Source organism: Lissotriton vulgaris, chromosome 6, assembly GCF_964263255.1.
Source record: "Lissotriton vulgaris chromosome 6, aLisVul1.2, whole genome shotgun sequence".
Classification (NCBI taxonomy): domain Eukaryota; kingdom Metazoa; phylum Chordata; class Amphibia; order Caudata; family Salamandridae; genus Lissotriton; species Lissotriton vulgaris.
Window position 1 is genome coordinate 836,456,254 of NC_141694.1, and position 25,462 is coordinate 836,481,715.

Genomic DNA, 25,462 nt, shown 5'->3' on the forward strand with positions numbered 1-25,462 from the left:
CCTCCTAGACCTCTCCGCGGCCTTCAACACTGTCTGCCACCGTATACTAGTGCAGCGACTCAGCAACGTCTGAATCCAGGAGAAGGCACTGGAGTGGATCATCTCCTTCCTCGCCGGAAGGACACAGAGAGTCTGCCTCCCCCCGTTCAGATCTGAAGCCACTGAAGTCATCTGCGGCGTTCCTCAGGGCTCCTCGCTCAGCCCAACCCTCTTCAACGCCTACATGAGCCCCCTCGCAGACATCGCACGCCAGCACAACCTCAACATCATCTCCTACACCGACGACACCCAGCTGATCCTCTCCCTCACCAACGACCCCGCCACCGCCAGATCCAACCTTCACGAAGGGATGAAAGAGGTACCCGAATGGATGAAGATCAGCCGCCTGAAACTGAACTCGGACAAGACGGAAGTCCTCATCCTGGGATCCTCACCCTCCGCCTGGGACGACTCCTGGTGGCCCTCCACCCTAGGCAGCGCACCCAAACCAACAGACCACGCACGCAACCTAGGCTTCATCCTGGACTCCTCCCTCTCCATGACCAGACAAGTCAACGCCGTCTCCTCGTCGTGCTTCAACATCCTGCGCATGCTACGAAAGATCTTCCGGTGGATCCCCACCGAGACCAGGAAGACGGTCACCCAGGCCCTCGTCACCAGCCGTCTGGACTACGGCAACTCCCTCTACGCCGGAAACTCCGCCAAACTCCAGAAGAGACTCCAGCGGATCCAGAACGCCTCAGCACGACTCATCCTGGACATCCCCCGTCACAGCCACATCTCCGGACACCTGAGAGACCTGCACTGGCTCCCGGTCAACAAGAGAATCACCTTCCGACTCCTCACCCACGCACACAAAGCCCTACACAACCAAGGCCCAGGATACCTCAACAGCCGCCTCAACTTCTACGCTCCCAAAAGCCAGCTTCGATCGACCGGCCACGCCCTCCCCGCCGTCCCCCGCATCCGAAGAGCCACCACAGGGGGACGGTCCTTCTCCTACCTCGCCGCCAAGACATGGAACTCCCTCCCGACCCACCTCCGCCTGACCCAGGACCACCTCGCCTTCAGGAAGCAACTCAAGACCTGGCTGTTCGAGCAGTAGCGGACCCCCCTCCCCTAGCGCCTTGAGACCCTCTGGGTGAGTAGTGCGCTATATAAATGCTCTGATTGATTGATTGACCAAATCACATAAAGGTCTTATAATTAACCGTCTTTTTTTATTTTGGTGGAAAGAACTGTTACGGGAGGTAAGGGTGGGAAGGGGAATTTTGGAATGGGAATGGGACATTTTGGGGGTTTAGCTTGAAGAGGGTGGTAGGCTTGTTTTGGGTGGAGAGGGCAGGAGGAGGAGTTGGGGATAATGACATTTTTCTGGTTTTGCTTGGGTGTGATGGGCCTGTTGTGGGTGGAGAGGGTGGATTTCGTTTATGTAAAATAAATGGGCCTTTGTTTATATGTAGTATCTGCCTTTGCATTGCTAGTTATTATAGCATTGTGGTTTAGTGATGAGAGTGAAATGAGAAGCTGTCCCTTTGAAATTATTGTTAAACAATATACAGTACATACGATTTGTCCCCTAGACTTTCCCTTGCCATGTAGTTAGTCTTTAGGAGAATACTTACCTATTCTTGCAGTCCAGTATACCCTGCTACGAGAGTGGGAACGGAAAACGGACTATATGTTTGTCTTGATTACTTGATGAGGTTTTGCAGGACCATGCCATCCATCAGTGATACTCGTATACTAGTAACGGCCTTTGTCCTACCCTCGGTAACTATTGACCACTAATGGGGTCCATCAACAACATACACAAAATTCACAATGGCTCCTTCCTGAGTAGAACTTCACTACTACATTTTTAACTTCTTACCTGAATAGATTAAGCGATGTCTACTACCGTTCTCATTCTTCCCAAACCTTATTGCAGGGTTTCCCAAAGGGCCTTCCTAATGCTGGTGGAAGTGGGCTATCACGAACAGGAAAGACATCACAAAATGAGGTCTCACTTGTTCCTAATGATACTTGTGAGGTGAACTCCAACTTTAGGATTATTCAAAAGGATTATCCATCACAGGCAACCAAACTGAAAGAAAATACAGTTAGTGGATAATCTAAGACTGAGATCACCATGATAAAAGAAGGTAAACAAACAGCAACTAGCAATTACTCCAGGGAGCTAGTATTTAATGTATTAAAAATATTCAAACTAAACTTACAAAAACTTTGAGTCAATACTCAGGAGATTGTTACTACTTGCTGCATGGATTTTGCATGTAACACAAGGCCAAATTAGCAAAGTTAAAGTTACACTTTTGGTGTTACTTTACACTTGCAGTGTAAGTTTACGACTAGTACGTTTTCCATTCATAACTTGGTTCCAATAGCACAGTGAGCAAAGTACCCACGTCTTGCAGGCAAAGAATATGTGATGCTTTTCCTCCAGATTTCTAAACTAAAATGGCGAAGGGCTCAACAAAGAACAGTAAGAAGTCTTCAGAACAGGAAGAGAAAGTTATTTCTGTATGTACAACCCCATTCTACATGGCACTTCCCCCTATAAAAGAAATAATAATTACATAAAAAGATGTGTTTCTTACTCAAATAGTTACCCTAATAGTCCTCATGATCAAATAAATCCACTCAAAATGAATTTTGATTTGATTATCGTGCTGACCATTAAAACAACAGCTGTTTGTGTTCGGCAAATTGTTAGCATTTTTCCTGAAATGTTAATTTTTGGGAGTTGATATATTAGAAATGCCATGAGATGACACTAGCACACAGGGCATTTCATTCAAGATTTTCAGACACTTAAAAGTTACTCTACACAGCATATACATTGATAAATATAAAATTAAGGTACTAAGTGCATATAAGATGGGGCAAGATTTCCAAACAGAACATGTTCACAAAAAACTGGTAAAACACGTGTGTCATGATATTTTTTTATTGTTTCATTCAACACTTGTTTTATTGTATGTTAACATTGTCTCTGATAATGCAATGCTTGCGTGGAGTGTGTGATTGAATCATAAGGCACAGTTAACAGGTTTGCTTATTCAGTAACAGAAGCTGTTTAATTTGTATATGTGTTCAATTGTCATGTATGTTAGCTGGCTGGAAATGGAAATGTCCATTCTCTGAAACTCTTTAATAGGCACAGCAGCTGAAATGTGGCTAAATGTTTTCGTGAGCTACCTCATGAAGAACGGAGAGGAAATACCATTGGATTGGGTTTCTGTGTACTTCTTAGACAGAAATATTGTTCACTGTTTTGTGTAGCAAATCAGAAGCTGAGTGCAGGCTGGCCTCTCCTGTTCCATAGAGCAGTTTTTAAGAAAGGTACATAAGTTACATGTGTTTCTGGTATGCTTACGTGGGCTGCTTGCTGGAGGGATGCTGAATTACAAAGTTTATCTTAAGGCCTGATTGCATGACAAGATATGCAAGGGGTATTACACAACTTAGTATAAATTAACTAATATGATACAGCTGTTATCAGCTGTTGCTAACTAGGAAAGTTATAGACTGGTGGAATATGTGATAAAATTTGATTTGGGAATAACTAAATATTACTCATTTAAGTATATGTAATTCACTGATTTGTTTATAATCTTAGCAATCACTCTTATATGAAATAGACTTGTATAAAATAATGTATCATTCAGCATAATATACATACTACTTTTGTATGTACACTGATTTTGGTGAATATGGCATGGCTCTATAATTTCATCCACAAAGAGATCTTGATACTGGATGTGTCCAACTCTTAACACCTCTACCCGCTGAGCATAACTCAGTAGAAAGGGATAGGAAGAGGTGAGAGACAAATTCCAGTTTTTCTCTTCTCTAGAAAAGTTAGTTTCCTTCTGGGGCTTAGGAGGAAGATGTGATTCAAATATGTATCGTTAACAAGACACCATACTCATGCCTCTACTGTCCATTCACTACCTAGGAGCAGTATCAGGCATCTTTCTGGCCTCACCCGCTCGTTTACATTTACCTGAGAGTCAAAAAGTCTTGGAATGCTTTGTCCTGGGTTTAGTAGGAATTCTAAGACCTTTCACCTTTGAAACTACTTGATTGCCCATGTGACTGCAAAAATTGATGAAAAAGGAAAACAACTGATCATACCAGTGCTGTACACAGTGCTCATTTTGCCATACCATCACTGTTGCCACCATAACCTTTTTTGGCCTCGCCTACACAGTGCACATGCGCTGCGTAGGAGGAAACCTTTTTTGAAATTGATTCAGTTATTCAGGCAAAACATGCACGCATTGCATTGCTTTGAATGGCAACACGTGCACGTTTGGCCATTCCCTTGCGGGAGTGAGCTTTGAATCCATCTGTTTGTAATTAACAGATGGTTTCTGCTCGCTCCCGCAAGGGAAACAGGCGCAGGCCCCTTCCTCCCTCCCCTCCCCCTGCTGCCTCCTCCCCTCCTCCTCAAACTTGTTTTTTTTTGCTTTCAGTGCGAGGCGCACACGCTTGTTTGTTCTAACTCATGAGCTGCTTGCTGCAACTTTGGCTGTTTTGTGATATTTATTATAACCGCCTAGGATCTATTTCTTGCAACGTGTTGTCAGTGGCTGTGGTGTGATGTGCTACATACACCCTGGCAAAGATGTATTCGGTTCTGGCAAAGATGTATTCGGTGGGGGGCTGTTGTCTTTATCTGGGTTGCTCTGCCACAACATGTTTGGGTGTCCGTGTGCAGATACTGAGCTCAACTGGTTTCATTTTTGGTTAATGGCTGTGCCCAGTGACTGCTGACTTTTATACATTACTATTGTACAAAGGCTTATCTGATTCCTGACAGGGCTTGGTAAGTGTACTATGTCATGGTTTTGCCTGGAAAGGTCTACTTTCTGTATACTGGCTGTGGAATTGTAACTTCTGGTTGCATCTGTGCCTAGGGTAGGCAGTGGGTTTCCTGTGGTAGTCTCGCACTGCCACAGCGTTGTTCATGGAGGCTGGTGAGTCGCCCCGTATGCTGCAATACTCCACGCTGTCCTTCACACTTGTTCACCTTCCTGTCTGTTCCTTTCACTTTCCCCTCCTGCTCTCTTCCCGGGTGCTGTGTCACTCTTATTCTTAGAATCCCCACACCCATGCTGTCCTGCTAAAGGTTTAGTTCAAAGAATGCACTTCCTCTGTGTGTAATTTGCTCCCTCCCCGTAGCTCACAGCGCAAGTTTTATACTGTTTTCTTAGTAATGCGTTTTTTAAACTGCATTTCCACTCATTCCAAAAAGGGGTGCTGGACGACTGCCTACACTTGAGCGTCTGCGTGAGCCGAGACAATAGTCCTAAATTATAAATCCTGTGACGTCACTGGACGAAGGGCACGGGGACTGGCGTCACTCCTCTCAGTTTCCCTATTTAAAACACCATGCCCAGTCATGTAACACAAGTGGGCATGTTTATATATTTTCCTCCAGCATTTAAAGTGTTGGGTCTTAGCACCAAGACCATTTAAACAAAACTTCAGTGGGTTAAAGCACTTACTGCTGCCATCTTTGTGACCGGTGGGTCACAAGGTTCACAGAATGCCATTTTCATCTACGCCATCAAGCTTTACGAGGACACAGAGTACCCGATTCGATTGAAGTGGGTGGATTTTTATTTGGAAGCCTCCCTATTCTCCAGTATTGAATCTTTCATAGATTCACATGCTTGTATCTTCCCCGTCGTAATGGTGGGAGTCTCACGGTAACAGAATGACCAAAGCAGTACCATAGGGAAGAACAAACTGCATAGAAAGCCCCATAGGGAGTGAATTATTTGGTAACCAGACCTCCTTATTGTTTGGTCCAAAACTCAGCCAATCAGCAGTAAGCCCTGACATCACACTCCCCAGCAGAATTCTCCTACCTCATACTTCCAACCGCCTTCGTGTGAGAAAGGAGCTCTGCTCAGTTTTTTTCCTGTGTGAACTTTTGACCTTTCCAACTGATGAATTCTATTCTGGATTAAGGTATTGTGACTCATCTTATATCTTATGATGGCTGAAAGCTCTAAAAAGAGGCTATTCAGGCCTTGCAGATCCTGTGGAAAGGCTAGGCTCTTTTCAGAAGATCCGCATAAGGAATGCTTATATTGCCTTCACCCCAAACATGTAGCAAAGGACTGCAAACACTGCAGAACTTTTTCTGCCAACACATTGAGGGATCGTGAGGCACGTCTTCTGTTGTGGCTTCAAAAGAAGAAGGCCACCTCTGATTCCGATTCAGAGGAGGAATCCACTAGCCAATCTTCCAAAAAGAGAAAATCTTCTACTTCAGAAGACTCTGCGGATCAAAAAAAGCTCAAAACCAAGGGAAAAGAAACCTCTTCTCTTCCCCAAACTCCTCTGAAGAAGTCCTCAGGTCATAGGGGAGTATCTTCTGCTCCGCCGACCACATCTGTGGTGTCTTCACCTGTGACTTCTGTGAAGACGTCGACGACACCGTCGACGACAACATCGTCGTTGACGACCATTTCGACGATGACTGCAGCGTCAACAGGTACCAAGACTACGCCATCGACGAAGATGACTCAGTCGACAGGGAAATCGACGACTTTGTCGACAATGTCAACGGCACCGTTGATGACAATACCGTCGACGACCTCGTCGACGATCATATAAATCCCCTCGACGAGAGCCTCGTAGACGGTGGCTCCGTCGATGAAGGCCTTCAAATCTCCAAAGTCAAAGACCTTGACCTCTATCAGATCTTTTCACTCGTCGACGGGCTCGTCGATGGTAAGGAAGTCCTCTGAGTTCACGGCATGGACGAAGATATCTCTGCTACCTCCATCAAACTCATTACAAAATGCAGGAATCGGATGAAGAATCTTCAGGGGTAGTGTATAGTCCCTCCCAGCTGCAGATCAAGAGTCAGGACACGGATGAGGAGGAAGTATACTCCTTTAAAGATACTACTCATACCAAGTCTATGAGATACGAATCATTTCAGGAACCTTGTGAATATGAGGAGGAAGAGGAAAATCAGGCAGAAGGAAGGGAAGAATCAATATCAATGCCTATATCACTGGTAACAGATTTACGTCATATGATTAATGATTACTACTGTCGCTTCCCTGAGGCTAATGTCACTACTCTGACCGCTCCAGCGGCTCAGACTCAAGCACCAGTGGCTCAGTCTACACCTGCAGTGCATAAAGTACGTTCTCCGCCAATAGTCACAATCAGAGATGACTTGGCTGAGAGTGATGGAGATGATCAGCCGAAGGAAGGTGAACTTCTTCATGATGCCCCAGTAGGAATAGAATGGGATGAGTATGTTTTGCCAACAACTCCTTCACCATCACCTTCCCCAGCGAATTTGCCTCCTCAAGACATTGGAGGATTTCACAATATTATCAAAAAGGCTGCTAAAAGATTCGACTTAGACATGCCAGTTCAAGAAACAGAATGTTTCTTATATGATTTTAAAGAGGACTCAAGAAACTCAACCAGATCGATCCCAATCATACAACATATATGGGATGAGGGTCTTAAGATTCTAAAGACACATGCTTCAGTGGCAGCGTCGGTCCCAAGGATTGAGAAAAAATATTGAGCGCCAGAAACTTCTCCTGCATGTTTGATAGGTCACCCGAGACCGATAATCGGTGGTAATGCAGACAGCGCAGAGAAACTCTAAAAACCCTGTCTCCACATCTATGGCTCCGCGGGATAAAGAAGGAAGAAGAATGGATTGAGCAGGAAAGAGGTTTGCAATAATGTCAGCCTATTCCATCAAGGCGGCAAATGCTATGGCCCTCCTCAGCCGTTATAACAGGCAGATGTGGTCAGATATAGCACCACTTTTGGCTCACCTGCGAGACGATAAGAAAGAAGAAGCGGCAGCTATTCTGCAAGATGGAGCTAAAGCGGCCTCGGAATCCATCGACATCGCCATGGATATATCTTCGATGGCTTTTCGTCAAATGGCAGGAGCGGTGGCGCTTAGACGGCAAGGTTGGCTGAGAGCTACTTCTTTTAGGCCCGAAGTACAGGCCAAGATAGTGGACATGCCCTTTCATGGGGAAAACCTTTTTGGAAAACATATAGATGACGCACTCCAGGGCATTAAAGCAGATACAGACACGGCACGGTCGCTGGGGTCCCTTCAGCAAGGAAAATTTCAATCCTTTCGGAGGAGAGGTGCTAGAGGGCAATTTGGTCAAAGATCATCGTACCAGTCGAACAGGTACCAGCCTTACAACCAACAAAACTACCGGCAATATTCTTCCAATCAACAATATCGATCCTCAAACACCTCTTTTCACCAGCAGTCCAGAGGTAAAACCACGGTTAGAGGCAAAACACTGCAGTCTAATAGGCGACAATGATTTACCCAGGGCGCCCTCCACCTGGTTTATACCTGACAACGACCATTATCTGTCTCTCTTCTCGAATGATTGGATGTCAATAACTTTAGACAAATGGGTATTGGACGTGATACACAGAGGCCATACCCTAGAGTTTGTTCAAATACCACCAAATCAACCCCCAGTTTTCAAACACCATCAACATCTCTCCGCACTAAAAGCGGAAGTTCTATCGCTTTTACAGAAGGGGCTATAGAGGAAGTTCCTTTTTGGCAGAGAGGAAAAGGATTTTACTCTCATTTCTTTCTGATAAAAAAGAACCAAACTTCAAAATGGAGGCAGGTATTGGACCTAAGGGATCTGAACCAGTACATCAAGAAAATTCCCTTCCATAGGCTTTCACTGCAGGAGATTCTCTTGCTACTAAGACAAAAAGATTTCATGGCATTACTAGATCTTATGGATGCTTATTTCCATATCCCGATTCATCTAAAACACAGAAAGTATCTGCGTTTTGTAGTGGAGAGACGCCACTTTCAGTTCAAGGTGTTGCCCTTCGGTCTAAAATCGGCACCAAGGGTCTTTACAAAATGTATGGCTCCAGTCGCAGCTAACCTAAGATTGCAGGGGCATCACATTTTCCCATACCTGGACGACTGGCTTATAAAAGGTCCATCTTACAGAAAAGTCCAGATTTCCCTAAAATGCTACATGGATCTCTTTCAATGCCTGGGTCTGCGACTCAATCTAGAGAAATCATCAATAGTGCCTTCTCAATCGCTTCAGTTTCTAGGGGCCTTGCTCTGCACAAAGTAAGCAAAAGCATATCCGTCGGAGGAGCCGATTCAAAAGATTTTAAATCTGGCTTCAGCACTTCAGTCAGAAAAGTGCACTTCAGTAAGAATATACAAATCCTTGTTGGGAATGATGTCTTCCTGTATCCCACTGGTTCCAAACTGCCGTCTTCAGATGAGGCCTTTGCAGGAGCTGCTCGACGAACAGTGAATTCAATCTCAGGCGTCATTTGAGGATCGGATCACCATATCTCCTCAAATGAGGAAGGCTCTGTCATGGTGGAAGCTACGAGAGAACCTAGTACAAGGTCTGGCTTTCGAACCTTAACGTTACAGTTATGTAATGACATCGGACGCTTCGCTGCAAGGATGGGGGGCGCATCTTCAGGAACTAGAGATCCAGGGTCACTGGTCCGAGCAGGAAGCACAATTACACATCAACATGCTGGAACTGAAAGCGGTATTTCTGGGGCTAAAGGCGTTTCTTCCCAGAATTTGTGGCTCTACTGTGATGATTCAAACAGACAGTACAACGACAATGTTCTATCTTTTGAAACAGGGAGGGACAAGATCGAAACTACTCTCGTCTCAGGCTCAAAAGATTTGGAAATGGCTAATATGTCACAACATTTCCATACAGGTTCAACACATTCAGGGAATACACAACACACGGGCAGATGTCCTGAGCAGAACAGCCAGTGTGTCTCACGAGTGTGAAATAAACAATTCACAGCTACAAAGAGTATTTCAGCGGTGGGGCACGACAACATTAGATTTGTTCGCAACCCAGGACAACTCAAAGTGCGAACAGTTCGCAAGCAGATATCCACAGAAGGGATCTTTGGGAAATGCGCTGCATTTGAAATGGACGGGAATGTTCACCTACGCGTTTCCTCCATTCCTCTTGATTTCAAGAGTACTCCGCAAACTGAGGTCGGAGCCATGCTGTGTGATTTTGATAGCTCCAGCTTGGCCTAGACAAGCATGGTTCTCAGAGCTTCTCCAACTTTCAGCGTCCAACAGGATGCAGTTCCCATTAACTCAGGGCCTGACCTCCATGAACAAAGGACAAATTCTCCACCCAACTTTGACATCGCTGAACTTATCAGCATGGAACCTCACGAGCATGAGTTCCAATCTCTGAACATTCCTCAAGATTGCAGGGACATATTATCCCAATCTTGAGCAGTCTCCACAAATAAAACATATGTGGCAAAATGGAAAATGTTCTGTCAATGGTGCGCATCTCAGGCGCTACATCCTGTTACAGTTTCTCCGGAACAAATCTTGCCATATCTTCTTTACTTGTCGAAAGCAGGCCTTTCACATGACTCTTTGAAGGTACACTTGGCAGCAATTTCGAGATGTAGGAGAGCACCAAATCAGCCTTCGCTCTGGTCGCGTAGAGTGATCAAGGAATTTCTCAAATGGCTTTTCAGGGTGTTCCCTCCTATCAAACGCCCTCCGATCCCTTGGCATCTCAATACAGTACTGTCTCAACTTATGAATCCACCATTCGAACCAATACATAAAGCAGACCTGCAATTCATATCATGGAAGACAGCATTGCTTTTGACCCTTACATCTGGAGGAGAGTTAGCGAAATACAAGCATTCTCAATAGCCGAACCCTTTCTTCAGGTTCGTTAGGACAAGGTGATATTAAGGATGAACCCTAAATTCATACCTAAGGTCCCTTCAATATTTCATCTTAATGAACCAGTAATATTACCTACTTTCTTTGGAAATCCGTCAACAGAAGCAGAGAGGGCCTTACAATCACTAGACATCAAAAGTTGTTTAAAATTCTATATTGACAGGACAAAACCTTTCAGAAAATCAAAACAGCTGTTCATAGCTTTTGAGGGACAGAGAAAAGGACTGTCTTTATCCAGATCAAGTATTTCAAGATCGATTACTTCTGCTATTGTCAAATGTCATGAAAAGGCCGGAAAACCACTGCGCTCTAAAGTACAAGCGCATTCCACTAGAAAGATGGCAACCTCAACGGCCTTGTTTGCAGGAGTGTCGCTGCCAGACATCTGCAGAGCAGCGACCTGGATGAGCATCCACTCCTTTACTATACACTACTGTCTAGATACTGCGTGGAAAGAGGACAGGGCAGTAGGGCAAGCCGTCCTTAGGCGTCTTTTTCAATAAAGTATTTTTTCTATTCAATTATTCATTTAAGTATGAAAATGTGTATAAATACATAAATATGCATTAACTTAGGGTCGTTATATGTGAAATATGTTCTAATTTTCAAGGTTTACGGAGATTATTCATTTATTGTGGATGGTGTCTAATGGTTATGGCATCACATTGTTTAGGAGCAGAACCAGAATCTTAGGGTTCTATCCTGGAAACGCTAATTCCTCTTTGGTACTACTTGCTATTCTGATACAAGCATGTGAATCTATGAAAGATTCAATACTGGAGAATAAACTAGTTACTTACCTGTACACTATAGTTCTCCAGTATTATCTTTCATAGATTCACATGCGCCCGCCCACCTCCCTGTTTCTCAGGTAGAACCTTTTACCTCTGAGTATATCCATGTCTCTCACTTGGGGCCGGAAATCTGAGGTAGGAGAGTTCTGCTGGGGAGTGTGATGTCAGGACTTACTGCTGCTTGGCTGAGTTTTGGACCAAACAATAAGGAGGTCTGGTTACTAAATAATTCACTCCCTATGGGGCTTTCTATGCAGTTTTTTTCTTCTCTATGGTACTGCTTTGGTCATTCTGTTACCGTGAGACTCCCACCATGACGACTGGGAAGATACAAGCATGTGAATCTATGAAAGATAATACTGGATAACTATAGTGTACAGGTAAGTAACTAGTTTCTTCTTGATACTGACACCATGTAAACTATCGCAACATAGCTCAGTCCTCTTCCTTAACTTTGACACACTGCTCCCTGACCTGGTCTTAAACAAAGCTCGAGTTTCACTGACCAAGATAAAACCAAAAATTCACCGACTAAATAGAATAACCCTAAATCTGGGCATTCTCACCTCCCTTTAGAATGTTAACTAGCCTCCAACTTTTGGTGTCAGGTATGAGCGGCCAATTAATACTCGGGTAACCGAGCATGGATTTCTTTCACAATGAAAAGTGACTGAGTTCTCAGAAATGTTCATATGACTTCAGAGTGGCAACAGTTATCAGATGACACAATGCTAATTGGATAATTTTTACCAGGTCTAAACTTTCACCCACACACATAGTGCTGCTGCCCGTTTTGTTGTTGTCATGAGTGACCTGGCTAACATTCGTGCCATCAAAAGTATGTGACATAGAATTTTAAATTTACATTTCTTCTGGTTAGTATACTGTTTCTTTAAATTCCCTTATACTCTTTGTGGACTTTTCTAGGAGATTTCATGCCTGAGCTTCTGAGATATAAGTGGCATAAAGTAAACATGCAGCTATCATTTTGAGGTGTATGGCCATTCGCTGCTTGGTCGACCTGTTTGAGAAGAGGAAAGAAAAAGGTTGTGTGGCTTGAGTCTGTGGGTCAGAATTGGAAACATCTCTCTGGCATGTAAGATTAACATTAAGAAATGTGACCAAATTGTGAAGAAATACCAAGTGATTTACTACCATCCCATGTCAGTGCTAGCATCCCATGTCAGTGCTGGCATCCCTCAGCAGCACCAGTTCCCATAATCCTATTGCAGGGTACATTATCTGTCTGGTACTAAAAGAAGTCCTTCCCTTGAGAACTAAAACAGAACAAAGGCAGTTTAGGGAGCCAAAATGTTACTGGTTCTCTGCACAATAGTATATCTTTGCAGACTATCTTAATGAGGTCTGAAAGTAAACTTGGGTAAATAATGCTTTGAGACTATGGAGTGTGGGAACTCAAGCTATCAGTGGAAATTGGAATCTTTAATAGTCTGACATGGGATGAGTAGAGGCCGTGGGACACTTTGTCTTAAAATACACTGTATACAGTGGCATTACCAGCACAATTTTGCGGTGTATTAGGCAAATATTTTTAAGCTTTTCTTCTTTAAACATTGTAGGCACAAAAGGGCTTTTATTTTTAAGGTGCTTCAACATGGAGATGTATACAGGGCCGTAATGTTAGCGCCTGCAAGGAGGGACCACATATAACACTTTTCATTATAACTTTTCAACATAATACACATCAGCCACAATACTCTACAACATAGCCAAAATATCAAGATAAACACATAAAGTCCCAAAATCGAGACCTATTGGCTATGCCAATGCTTGCTCTATTTTGGCAGTGCATGGATAAGAGTGGATCCTCAGGGATACTGCAGGATCAAAGCATCATAAAGTAAAGGTCCTGATAGCGGAAGCTCCCTGAATTCACTCTTCTGACCCCGTACTAAAACATCGACTAAACCTACTATAAATGCTCAGCACTATATATAGAACGTACTTTTTTACTTTGAATACACATTAAATGTTTAATATTGGCTTATCCATTATTTTTCAGTATGAACAATGTGAATTATTTTTGGCTAGTCGACACGTACCAAAACATTTGCAGACTCGAGTTTTAGGTCATCTTTACATAAGATTTCAAGGAAAGTGGTTTGACGAAGAAGAAATCCTCCAGGGATTGTCAGAATCGTTGAGGAAGGTTAGTGATAACTGTATGATTCGGATCTCAATATACATTTTTGCTTTTAATGTTTTACCTTTTTTTAAAGACAGTTAGATTTTAGGAGATCATAGTCGTCTCCTGAAGGAATTCTTAATTATTTCTCTTGCAATTTACATATTATAGCTTTCTAATTGCTAACTTTAAATGCTGTTTGTTGTAAGTAATAATTTTAAAGCTAAACTAATTCTAAACTGCGACTTAGCTGTCCTTTAAGCTTAGACAGATAGCAAACAAATATAAACTCACTTAATCCTGTGTCACATCTGAAGCAGGGCTCTGCAGCTGATCCAATCTGAGATAAGGGGGTCTGGGAGAAAGGTGTAAATTGTGTTTTTTGAGGTTTCCCCAAAACCTTTGCATTTTTAAATATGTTTGAATATTATGTGAAACTCTTCCCCTGCTCCCTTTCATACACATTTGATTATCAGTGGTTCTGCCGAGTATTTTTACGTTCACCATGTATCCAAAAGAAATCCTGTGAATGCTTTGTTATAATGAGGATGTCTCATCCATATTCTCGATTAGCGAATTTGCCTTATGGTTCGTTAGTTTTTAGAAGTTTTTTATTCCAAGCTATCAATATATTTTTAATTTCTTGTTAAGTAACAATTTCCTGTACATGGGATTTTTAGGTATCGGCTAGCGAAAGCAGCGCGCTTGCGCTGCTCTCGTCACATGACAGCTTCTTGGAATCAACACGGATTCCAAAGCTCACGGAGGCGGAGTTGAAGCCCACCCATCTTTTTTATTACTTTGCGTCACCTCACATGCAAAACGCCTGCTTTTGATTGTAAAGAAGGCTTCCTAGTCCCTCCTTGTTGCCGCCTTGTCTCCTTTGGCCCCACACACTGGAATTGGATCTTTTACCTGCAGCGGTACGCACACTCTTTCATTAGTCGGTGTGCACTTTTTTCTTCACATTCGGATTCCAGTAAGAGTGCAGGACGAAAGATGCTCCCGACATGGAGTGTTCATGTCCGGCCTGGCAACCAGTTTTTGCAAGACGTGTAGCTTGTCACTATGTCAGCAGTGCGTCACTGGAATCCGCGCTGAAGTCAGTGATGGTTTGTTGTAAAGTCAGTGAACGCAGGAGCAGGACTGTAACCTCGTAGACAACAGGGAATCAAAGGTGGCCTTTAGTGCCTTGAAGTCCCCGCAGTAACAGTCCGCTCATAAGAGCCTTTCCCTATCTAGATAGCACATTGGCTGAGTCGAACTAGCAAAACTCTGCTTTTGTATCTTTAAGTCCGGGTCAATTTGTTTTCATTCATTACAGAACTTCTGTAAAAGCAGTTCATGTGGAATCCAGCGCTACCGGAAGGGTGAAGGCACGGGCCTCATGAGTGGGATTGTGACATTTCATTAAGTGTTGTGAGCAGAGCGCTTAGATGCTGGACACGAGTACCTTTGCTTTAGGTAATAGCAGCAAATGGTATTTACAGCACATGGCAGTGGCAGACTCACAGTTTGAAGCTCGATTTAAAAACACGTTGTTGTTATTATTTTGAAACACAAAGGTGAAAACCCTCAGGCACTCTGAGTGTATGTCATGCAAAGACTGCTCCCTCCCTTGGGACGTCCTCCTAAGGGCCATGCAACACCCTCCCCGTCGCCTCCGTTTACAGGCATCCCGGAGTCCATTGCGCAGACCCCCTAAAACATGTGCTTGTGTTTCGGGAGTGTGATCTTCATTATGCAGGTAGCTTGAATGTGACTGGCTAGGATCTTGGTGTCTGACCCTAACCAGGGCCTTGGGCATCAATTTTGGTACTCACGAGTATCGTTTGATTTGGAATCCACTAGCACCGTGTGCTCATGACTCAGGCTGAAAGATGTCTCTGTGGTCACAAGTCACAACGGTGGCCTCTTTTCCCTGGGCCCTCTGATCTGGGCCCTCTGGTCTAAGTCTGACTCAAGGTAGTGCTGATAGCATGCACAGCCAGGGTGCCACAACGTGTCCAAGCCATGCTGAGGACTTTCTACCCAGCAGAGAGGACCCCACACCACTGGCACGGAGCAGAGCCCAAAAACCATGCACACGTTTCATAACTGAAACTTTAGAGAAAGAAAAGATGCTTTTTAGGTCTCGGATGTCAAAAGCAGCGCGCATGCACTGCTCTCAGGCCCCGGGGCCCTCTGCAGACAGCAGCAATGACACCTAGGGCCGGGCTGAAACACTGTCTAAAAGTGCACCCTTTGGGCCCATTGTGCAGAGAGATCAAAATGACCCTGCTCCAGATAGGTAGATAAAGGTGTGCCCAGACACAGCAGAAGTGGCAAGAGAGGGAAATGGCGTTGTAGCAGCTCAGCGGTAAATTCACTGTAGTAAGCCAGGTGCGAGAAAAGCGTAACAATGGCCATCGGGGTATTTACAGCTCAATGATAACGGCATCACAGGCTGCTCATTGGTAAACGTCCTGAATACTCATTGGTGCAAATGCTGGCTTAAAATGATAGTCAGTGGAGACAGGTTGGGGTAAAAGTACCTTAGAAATAAAGACAGTGAAGATGTGTTTAAAGTGAAGGGAGTTCTGTAGTAAAGTCGGCAAAGACGGATTTAAGGTAGAGAGTCCACGTGCGGCTAGGTGGGTGACTGCACATTAACACGCTTCCTGTGCTGGGTCACCCCTCTGCTCCCTGTCACCCCTGTGCGCTATGTCATCAGCTCGGAGAGAGTTATAGGGTTATGGGTAATATGGAAGCAGCATGGGGCCCTATTCTGAATATTATCTGCCCGATGAGCTGTGTAGGGTTTGGCTCGTAAGAATCCCCTTCAGGGAGCTGTATGGGGCTCTAGGGAGTATGCAGCCTACTCTGAAAGTGTTAAGGGGCTCTAGGCAGTAAGGTAACTGTGGGCTGGGCCATATCTAACTGGGCAGTGCAGTAGTATGGAGCGTTATACAATATGTATCTGGCCCGAGCAGCTTGATGGTATACAAACATTATGTGTCAGCCCGTCAACATTCTTAGAAAGACGAGTTACCAAATCCCCCAGCCTGCCTGCTCATTTGAGCATCTCCCTGTTTGTCATCATCCAGGCTACCCGCCCGTTTTGCTTGCTCAACTCTCTGCCTTTCTGTCTGCATCCCTCTCCTCCTTGCCTGCCTATCTGTGTGCCCATTCGTTTTTCATGCCTGTTTGCTTGCTTTGCCTGCGCGTCTTTCTCAATATCTTTGCTCCTGCTTGCCTCCCTGTTTGGCTTTCTTGCCTGACAGGCTGGCAAGCCAAACAGGGAGGTGCCCGTTGACCGCTAAACTGTCTCTTTGCACGGTTATCTGTCTTTTCACTGCTTCCTGCGTGTCTGTGATTGCGCTCTCACCTTGAGAGTACGTTGCTCTAGTACACTTTGGTTACCTGATCAGTAGACGCCAGCTTGATTAATCATCTGCCTGCCACTCACCGCCTCCGAAACCCTGTTAAGTGATTCCCACAATACCTCAAAGTGAAAGTGTAAGTGCGCCTTTGAAGTAATTTCACACGCACATCCGGAGCCCACTTACCCTACCAAATCAGTTCCTCGTGCAGGTCGAAGGCAACACAGCAATGAGCATAGATTCACAATGAAGCTCCCCTGACACGAATACATTGATTGCCAAAGGCAATATTGAACACTCCCCTGCCTCTTCTGTAGGTCCTCGTGTGACCAGAGCCAGTTATTACCACTCACCCAGTCTGTTGCCATCTGAGCAATCCGGGTCAGTATGGATCACTAACTCTCTGTGTCTTCCCCAGAGTGCCATTTGACCATTGGAAGCCAAGCACTACTGTCCTAGATAGGGTTCAGTTATAAATACTTCCCCCTTGTGAGAGTGTTCATAACAAACACCATTAAAACAAGCACTGAAAATGCAATAGGTCTCGCCTTTTATTAAGTTAAAGCCATTTGCTTTGCTAATGGTACTGTATAGCATAGCAAATGGCTTTAACTAAAGAAAGGCAAGACCTATTACATTTGTAATGCTTATTTTAATTGCCATCTTTTCAGAACAGTGTTTGGCAGTATTTCCATTGGTAGACCTAAGTCTCGATTTGCTGTGATTGTTTATTGCGATACAAAAAACAATGGTCCTAGACCTTCATTTGTGTGTCCCGAATTTAAGTGTTACTGGCGAATATGGTCCACGTGGTTAAAGGACAGTTGTTAAATGCCATCTGTAAATGCCGAACTTCAATGCGTCTGAGTCAGCGTCTGTATTCCGCCTCATGCAACTGGATGCACGGGGCGGAATACGGATGCTGACTCAGACACACCTACCTGCTTAGCTGACTTGAAACTTTCGCAATACTTGCTTGCATGTGCAATTACCAACGGAATTGCCCACAAGGTTCTGGAACCTATGTTGGAATGGAAGTGGAATGAAAGTATTATGGCTACCCATGGGCATCCCAGTGCTAAAGACTACAAGAAGCTTCTGAAAGTTATCTGGGGAAAAGCCACGTTTTCAACATCTTGCGAAAGTTAAGATGGTTAGTTTCCTTCCGCAGCTGAAGTGGGAGGGAGTTCCAAAGCTTGGTGGCATTGTAAGAAAAAAGTTGACCTCCACTTGTGGCTCTTATAATCCATGGTACACATGCCAAGTGCAGTTCATCCGGTCATAAAGGCCTGTTAGCTTGATATAATTTAGCTAGGGAGGAGATGTTCTTAGGTCCTTTCCTATTAAGCAACTTGTGAGCAATACAAAGGGCTTTGAAGTGGACTCTTTCCCGAATAGGCAGCCAATGCAGAGTTTTTATGGCGGGTTTGGCTGACTGTCGGTAGGGAATTCCCAAAAGGGTTCTTGCCACACAGTTCTGAATCATTTGAAGTTTTGAGAGCACCGCCTCTGGGGCCCCTAAGTAAAGTACATTACTAAAGTCCAGGCATGATAAAATAAGCGCCTGGACTACAAATTTTTTCGCTTGGAATGGAAGCAAAGGGAGTACTTTACGAAGCATTATGAGCATGCTAAAGCAAGCGGCAACTACTTTCCTAGTTTGGACTTTAAGAGTGAAATCTGTGTCCAGCCAGAACCCCAAGCCTTTTATGTATGGTTTAGGGCTGGGTGCTAATCCCATTGAATCCGGCCGCATCACAATTGGTCTAAATAGTGTAAAGATGGTGTGGGGCATTTGATCTGTTTGGGACGACACTGGACTTTGAGTGCTGAGCAGACGCCAGAGAGCAGCAGAGAGCAGCACGCCAAAGAGCCAGAGAGCCGGATCGCCATTCTCGCCAATCTTGAACAACCAAAGAAGCAGCGAGCCTTCGCAGCCTCTCCGCAGCACGCCAAGCACTGCGCCCCCCCCCCCCCGAGGAGATAAGGGGGAGGCAAGGACACCGGGGAGTGCAGTGGTACCCCGTGCAGGAGAGAACTGTGATAGCCTGTGACAACCCGGTGACAACCCGGGAATCCTGTGAAATCTGTGGAAGGCCGGGAAAGCGTCATACGGATCGGCGCAGAACACAGCCATTGCCCCGGGTGAGACACCAGCAGCAGCAGCGTGGCTTTGCTCCGGCAGAGGAGCCGGTTGTCAGCTGTGGGAGGCGGATTGCAGGCTGCAGGCTACGGGGGGAATCCTGGGGCAAAGAGCAGGGTGTGTGCTCTGATGAGCTCAGGCTCGGGCGAGGCTGAAACCCGATGCAGGTGTGATCCGTGAATCGGGCCCCCCCGCTTCCTAATGCCTCCTAACTGTAGAGCTCAAGCTGCTGGGTCTGCCGGTGCTGAGGTCTGGCCGTCCGGACCCTCCCAGACCCTCCCAGCTGCCCACTCAATTTTAAATTTGTAATCTTTATTCGGTTCTTAAAAAGACACCATAAAAGCACAAATACAAAGTACACACAAAATGTTTAAAAACGTCAATGAATTTCCATAAAAAGGTATAAATGTTAAAATTATCTGACACTCTAAAAAGGCAGGGGGATCATAAATTTAAATGTTCAAGGGGGCGAGTGATGTTAGGGTCCAATTTCTCTAGTATTCCTCAGTCTTATTGCTATTCGAATAAAGTTTATGGTACAAAAAAGGGTGTAAGCATCCTCCGCTTCCTGTAAGAACCTCAAGGCCAATCTTGCATGTTTAAACTTTAGGTCTTTCAAGATCCCCACCAGGAACTTGCGTCTTGGCATAGTGTACAATGGGCACAGTAAGACAAAGTGAAGGGTATCCTGCGGAGACCTGTGGTCGCAGCCGCAGGTACCCTTCTCCTCCACAGTGTGAGTGAACCCAGCCGGGACCGCGAGGAGGCGGTGGAGCATGTTAAGTCTGAAGCGGGTCATGACGAAGCGATCCTGGGCATTAAACATGACCCTTAAATAAGGCTCCATGCCATGCTTCACTGTGAGTTCATTATAGAAAAGGTTAGTGGGTTTATGGTTTTCTTTTTCTGCCCTTGACGACTTAAGCTGTGCGGAGAAGAGTTTTTTCACCAGGGTCTTGCTCTCGGGTGTGATAGAGTCTGGGGATGTAAAGAAGTTAGAGCAATCAATTTCTACTAGAGATTTCTTGACGTATTTCAGCCAGGGGATGGTTTGCCCTTTATCTCTTTTGAGGCAGTCCCCTATGATTTGTCTTGTTAGGGCCGCCTCTGGGTTGCTCCATACTTTGACCCATGCCAGGAGAGGTTTGATTTTAATCTTGTCTTCTATGAAGGTTTCTCCTACTTCTTCATGGATGATGTGGGCCGATACACTCTGCGGGACTTTCAGAATTCTCCTCAAGAATTTATTTTCTTCAATCTGGATCTGCTGTACTTTATTATCCAAGAAGCCCCACACTTCTGCACCATAGGATACTTTCGCACAGCAGATTGACCTATATAGGTTCAATATTTGTTCCGGGGACCATTTTCCTAGTCTTTGCCCGTACCCCATAATGGCTCCTACTGAGGCTGCCAGTTTCATAGAATGCTTTTCTACCAGGGGTTTAAAAGTGAGATGATGGTCAAATAATACCCCCAGGTATGAAAAGGTCTTGACCTGGTCTATTTTATGTGGCCCGATGTGATAGGAAAAAGACCCTTTTGTTGGTTGCCCTGATGACATGATGTAAGATTTTTCCAAGTTGGTGGCCAGGTCCAGTTTGTCCATGAACATGACAAACCCATCAATCAGTTTTTGCAGTCCTAGGGGGGTTCTGGCAAGCAAAACCGCGTCATCGGCGTAGAGTAGTACAGGTACCGCACGATGACCGATTTGAGGTGAATCCACCTTAAGTTTAAGGAGGTCCTTTTCCAGCGAGTTGATATAAATGGAAAAAAGGAAGGGCGCGAGGATACATCCCTGCCTTACTCCACTCGAGCAAGTGAAGGGGTCGGTCTTATTACCCTCTTGGTTGTACCTCACACTTGCAGTGGTGTTCCGGTGGAGATTTTGCAGGGTGTCTACTAGCGGTTGGTCCACCCCCAATTCTAATAACCTGGCCCAAAGCTTGCTCCTGTTTACACGGTCGAAAGCCGCTGAAAGGTCCATGAACCCCATATGAATGGACCCCTTCCCGGCGATGGTATATTTGGCTATCAGGAGGTATAAGTTTAAGCATTGATCGGTGGTAGATCTACCTTTCCTGAAGCCGTATTGCGTTTCCGAGAGGACTTGATGCTCCTCGGCCCAGTCTTGCAGTCGCTGTAGGATGACTCGCCCTAGTACCTTTGCTGTCACATCTATGAGCGAGATGGGTCGGTAGCATTGGGGGTCGTCACGGTTCCCTTTCTTGTAGATTGGAACTATGGTCGCCGTTGACCAGGACTGAGGCAGTCCTGCCACCACTGCCTCGTTTAGTACCCTGGTGAGCAACGGTGCCCACAGATCGGGTCTACTTAGGTATAGATCTGGTGGAATTCCGTCCGGACCCGGAGCTTTGTTTTTGCTGAGCCCAGTTATTCCCATTTCAACTTCTTTCAGGGAGAAGTCCAACTTGGCCGGCTGATGATCCCTGGGTGCATCCTCCAGGGTTAGGTGACTTGAGTGGTTATATAGACTCTGGAAGTGGGTCTGCCATTGTTCCGGCAAGATGATGTTCATAATTTTTGGTGCCCCTTGGTCCTGGAAACATGGGGAATTAATCACTTTCCAGAAGCTTGCAGAGTCTTTCCTTTCGGCTGCATCCCTTAAATCTTCCCAGGCCTGATTTTGTAGGCTTTGCTTGCGTTTCTTCAGAGCTTTTTTATATTCAGCTCTGTTCTGTGCCACCATGATCTTGTCCCTTGGTTTGGAGTGGAGGCTATCCTTCAATTTTTTGAGCGCCCTGGTGCAATTCGAATCAAACCAGCGGGGATTTGAATACGTTTTGTTAGGCCCAGTGGTCTTTAAAGAGTTATTTACGTGGTGCGCGATTTCTTCGAATGCCCTGACCACCCGAGCACCACACACACTTGGGTCCAGACAGTTATCTATTGCAACTGAGGCCTCTGTTAATAATTTTTTGTAAAATCTATCCCCATCAATTTTGGCCCATTTGATTCTTCTTCCCTGGTCCACTGCTTTTTCCATGATGTCAGATCTCTTTGGGCACGAGTTAAAATCAAAACCTTCAATTGTGATAATGACCGGGTTATGATCACTAAAGCTGCTGGCCTCGACTGTAGTGCTACTGATGTTTCTTTTTAGAATGGGGGAGACTAGAATAAAGTCAATATAGGAGTGGCAACCTCTTCCTTTGTATGTTGGGGTCAGTTCTCCTTTTTCTCCCAGTGCCACAAGGTCTAAGGTTTGGGTTAAGTTATGCCTTTTCGTTAGTCTCTCTAAGTCCCATCCCTCTTTTGAATGTACAAAATGTGGGCCTTTCATTAAAGTGCATCTTGACCAGTCTTTGTTGAAGGGTTTTAATCTATCACATAGATGACAGTTAAAATCTCCCATTAATATTAAACTTGGGAGGTTTGGTGTCTTATTTAAAAGGTTCAAATTTCTTAGACATTCATCCAGTTCATTTACAGCTATTCCCTTCTCCGTTGTTGCAGAAGCATTGTACCAGTTAACTAGGAAAAAGGTTAATCTTGGTGAGGTGAACCTTAATGCTTGAAGATTATGTGAGGCCCATTTGATGTCGGACCAGGTGCCCTTAATGTCTAAGTTGACGTATATAGCGAGTCCCCCACTGGCTCTCCCGGAGGTTACTTTTTTAGCTGGAACGAAGAAACTTTTATAACCTTCCAAGCTGTAATCGTTTATTTCGGTAGCCCAGGTTTCTTGCAGGCATATAATATGGAATTTATTTATGTAGCTAAGCCATTCCTGCGATTCAAATTTGGCCGCTAGTCCTGCAATATTCCAAGATACAACTAGTAATTTTACTTTGGTCATTTCCTTTGGGGTTCCTTTCGTGTCTCCTGATGGGAGCATTGAATGTTTTCCCGCTTCCATTGAGGTGACAAGGACGGGATGTATACTACTGGGAGCAGCTAATCTGCTGTGGGCAACTGGTCTACTCTGTTTGTTGGTTGTTCTATGTTTTGGGGGATTTGTCCACTCTCCTTTTCCCTGACTTGTGTTTGGTGGTTTGATACTGCCTCCTTTACCGGGCACAAGTTCTGGTCCGTTGCCTACCCCCTTTCTCCTTCCTTTTGATGGTGGGCTTACCTCCTTCCACCTTGCGATCTTAGGGGATTGATTATCCCGTCCATGTCAATCAACCCCTTCAAGTGTGCTGAACCTATTCCAATGTGCATACTGCATTAGGGCGGAGTCATAATTTGGCATGACAAAGTTTGGTCTTTGCCATTGGGGTGGTCCATATTGAGGGCCCATGGGGGGTATACTAGTCGGTGGTGGTCTATTGCTCTGCCTGGGTCTTTGAAATGCAAAGGGGTAAAAGTAAGATAGATGAACCGGGTGAATTTGTGAGCGAGTATAGCTCGGGGGGGCATTACAGATAAAATTGACTGCTGCCATATCTCTGAAATTTACCGTGATTATGTCCCCTGCTATGGTCTTGGTGCCTTTGCCAATCCACTCCCCCCTTCTTACAGATAGAATTTCCCCATAAATATTAGGGGGCAAGGGTCTATGTATTTGTAGCCACTGTGCACACTTGTTTTTCAGTTCTACTTGTGATTCCCGTTGGCCCTCCCTTAGAGGTGGGACTCCTGTTAAAACAACTACAAAGGGAGGTGCTTCGGGCGGTAGGTTAATTGTCCTGAAGCGAGTAGCTGTTTTATTTTCTTTGGTAGTTGTTGTAGGGGGAGTCGGGTTGATCTTTAGGTTCGCTTTAGGTGTTTGAACATTGTTTCCTTCCAATGTTTGGGAGGGTCCCGGGGGTAATTTATTATTTTCAGTGGTTATTTGTTTGTTGCTTTTACCTGTATTCGGTGTGGGAGCAGCCTTTTGCGTGTCTTTGATACTTTTTTGGGTGACTCTGTTGGAGATCTTCGCCGCCGCGGCGGGAGTTGTAGAGGCCTTATCTTTAGTTAGGCTTTTGGATGTGACATCATTCTGTTTTGTTGGGCCGCCTTCTTGCGGTAGCTGGGTTTTTGAGCCAATCCCCCTGTTATTTACGAGTGATGTTAATCTGTCTATTTTGGCTATGAGGGGTTTTAGCAGCGCATTAATGGAATGCTCAAGGTCCGTTTTGAGGTCAGCCACCATATTGGTGATCCAACAGGGTATTCCCGGTGTAGATGGGTTTATGGGCGTTACCAGATTGTGGTTTCTGGTTTTTGATGATCCTTTTTTGCCCCCGCGTTTGGGGCCTTCCTTGTGCAAGATTTTCTCTGTACTATAAGAGTTATTATTATGGTTATTTGTTTGTGCGCCAGATCTCTCGCTACTGGTTTCAGCAGGCGCCTGAGCACAAGGTAGGTCAACGAAAGAAGAAGGGGAGAGGGGCAGGCTAGTATCCAGTTCCTCTGCCAGCTCTCGGGAAGCCTCAGATAAGTTGATAAGGGATTCCTGGGTTTCCTGTATGATTGTCACAGGTGGTAGGGACATTCTTCTTTCTGTATTTGCGATGGCATTAGATACCGCCCCTATGGTTTGTTTGAGCATTTTGTCGATGGCGGTTAAAGTTGGTAAAGGCGGGGGCGGGTCCGTTTTGGCTTTTGTGCTTGATCTTAGAGTAGGCATCTTGGGCTTCTTGGCGGTCTTCCTCATGGTCTGCAACGCCAAGTGCGTGAGTGGATTTGTCTATTACAAGTGAGTCCGGATAATAGCCTAATATACAAGATGCGGTGTGCGACTTTAGGGGGGTGGCCCAGCCCGGCCTCTTCTGGCCTCTGAGGGCCGCAGAGGGCCCGCCCTTTGCCCGGGCTTCGCTCGGCGTCCCGCTCGCGTCCCGCTACGCGCCTCCCTGTTGTAGTTAAGCCAAGCGTTGCGGCCGGGGGCGTGTCTTGGTGGGGGCGTGGCCGTGCACACCTGTGCAACGCAGGGACTCCTGGTCTTGGGAGTCCCTGCAGCTCGCGCCCTCTGCTAGATCCGATGTTTCCTCCTCCTCCTACCGCAGCTGTTCCCAGTCAGCCGGCCTCAACCCCACACCTCGCGCCGCGCAGCGGCACCCGCGAAGCGGGTGCTGCAAGTTGTTACCTTGCGGCGGGGCGGTCAATCCCTCCTGGGATACGGGGAGGCCAGCTGGCTAACACGGGCAGTTCGGCAATATGGCGATGTGGCGATTTCAAGGGCAGCAACACCCGGTACGTTCCTTCCTGCAAGGGTTCCTGCTTAATGCTGAAAAGCGTCCTTCTTTGTAGAGCTGGTCGGCCGGGGGGCGTGTCTTGGTGGGGGCGCGG

At 45.5% G+C, this 25,462-nt stretch overlaps 1 protein-coding gene across 1 annotated transcript in view; it reads left to right on the top strand.

Moving 5' to 3' along the window:
- The window catches only part of LOC147708073 (potassium/sodium hyperpolarization-activated cyclic nucleotide-gated channel 1-like), a 2,256,393-nt gene that overhangs the window by 1,429,606 nt on the left and 801,325 nt on the right, over window positions 1-25,462 (top strand). The window contains exon 8 of the mRNA XM_086925298.1: window positions 13,595-13,741. Coding sequence (XP_086781424.1) covers window positions 13,595-13,741 — 147 coding nt within the window. The remainder of the gene's footprint in view (window positions 1-13,594; window positions 13,742-25,462) is intronic.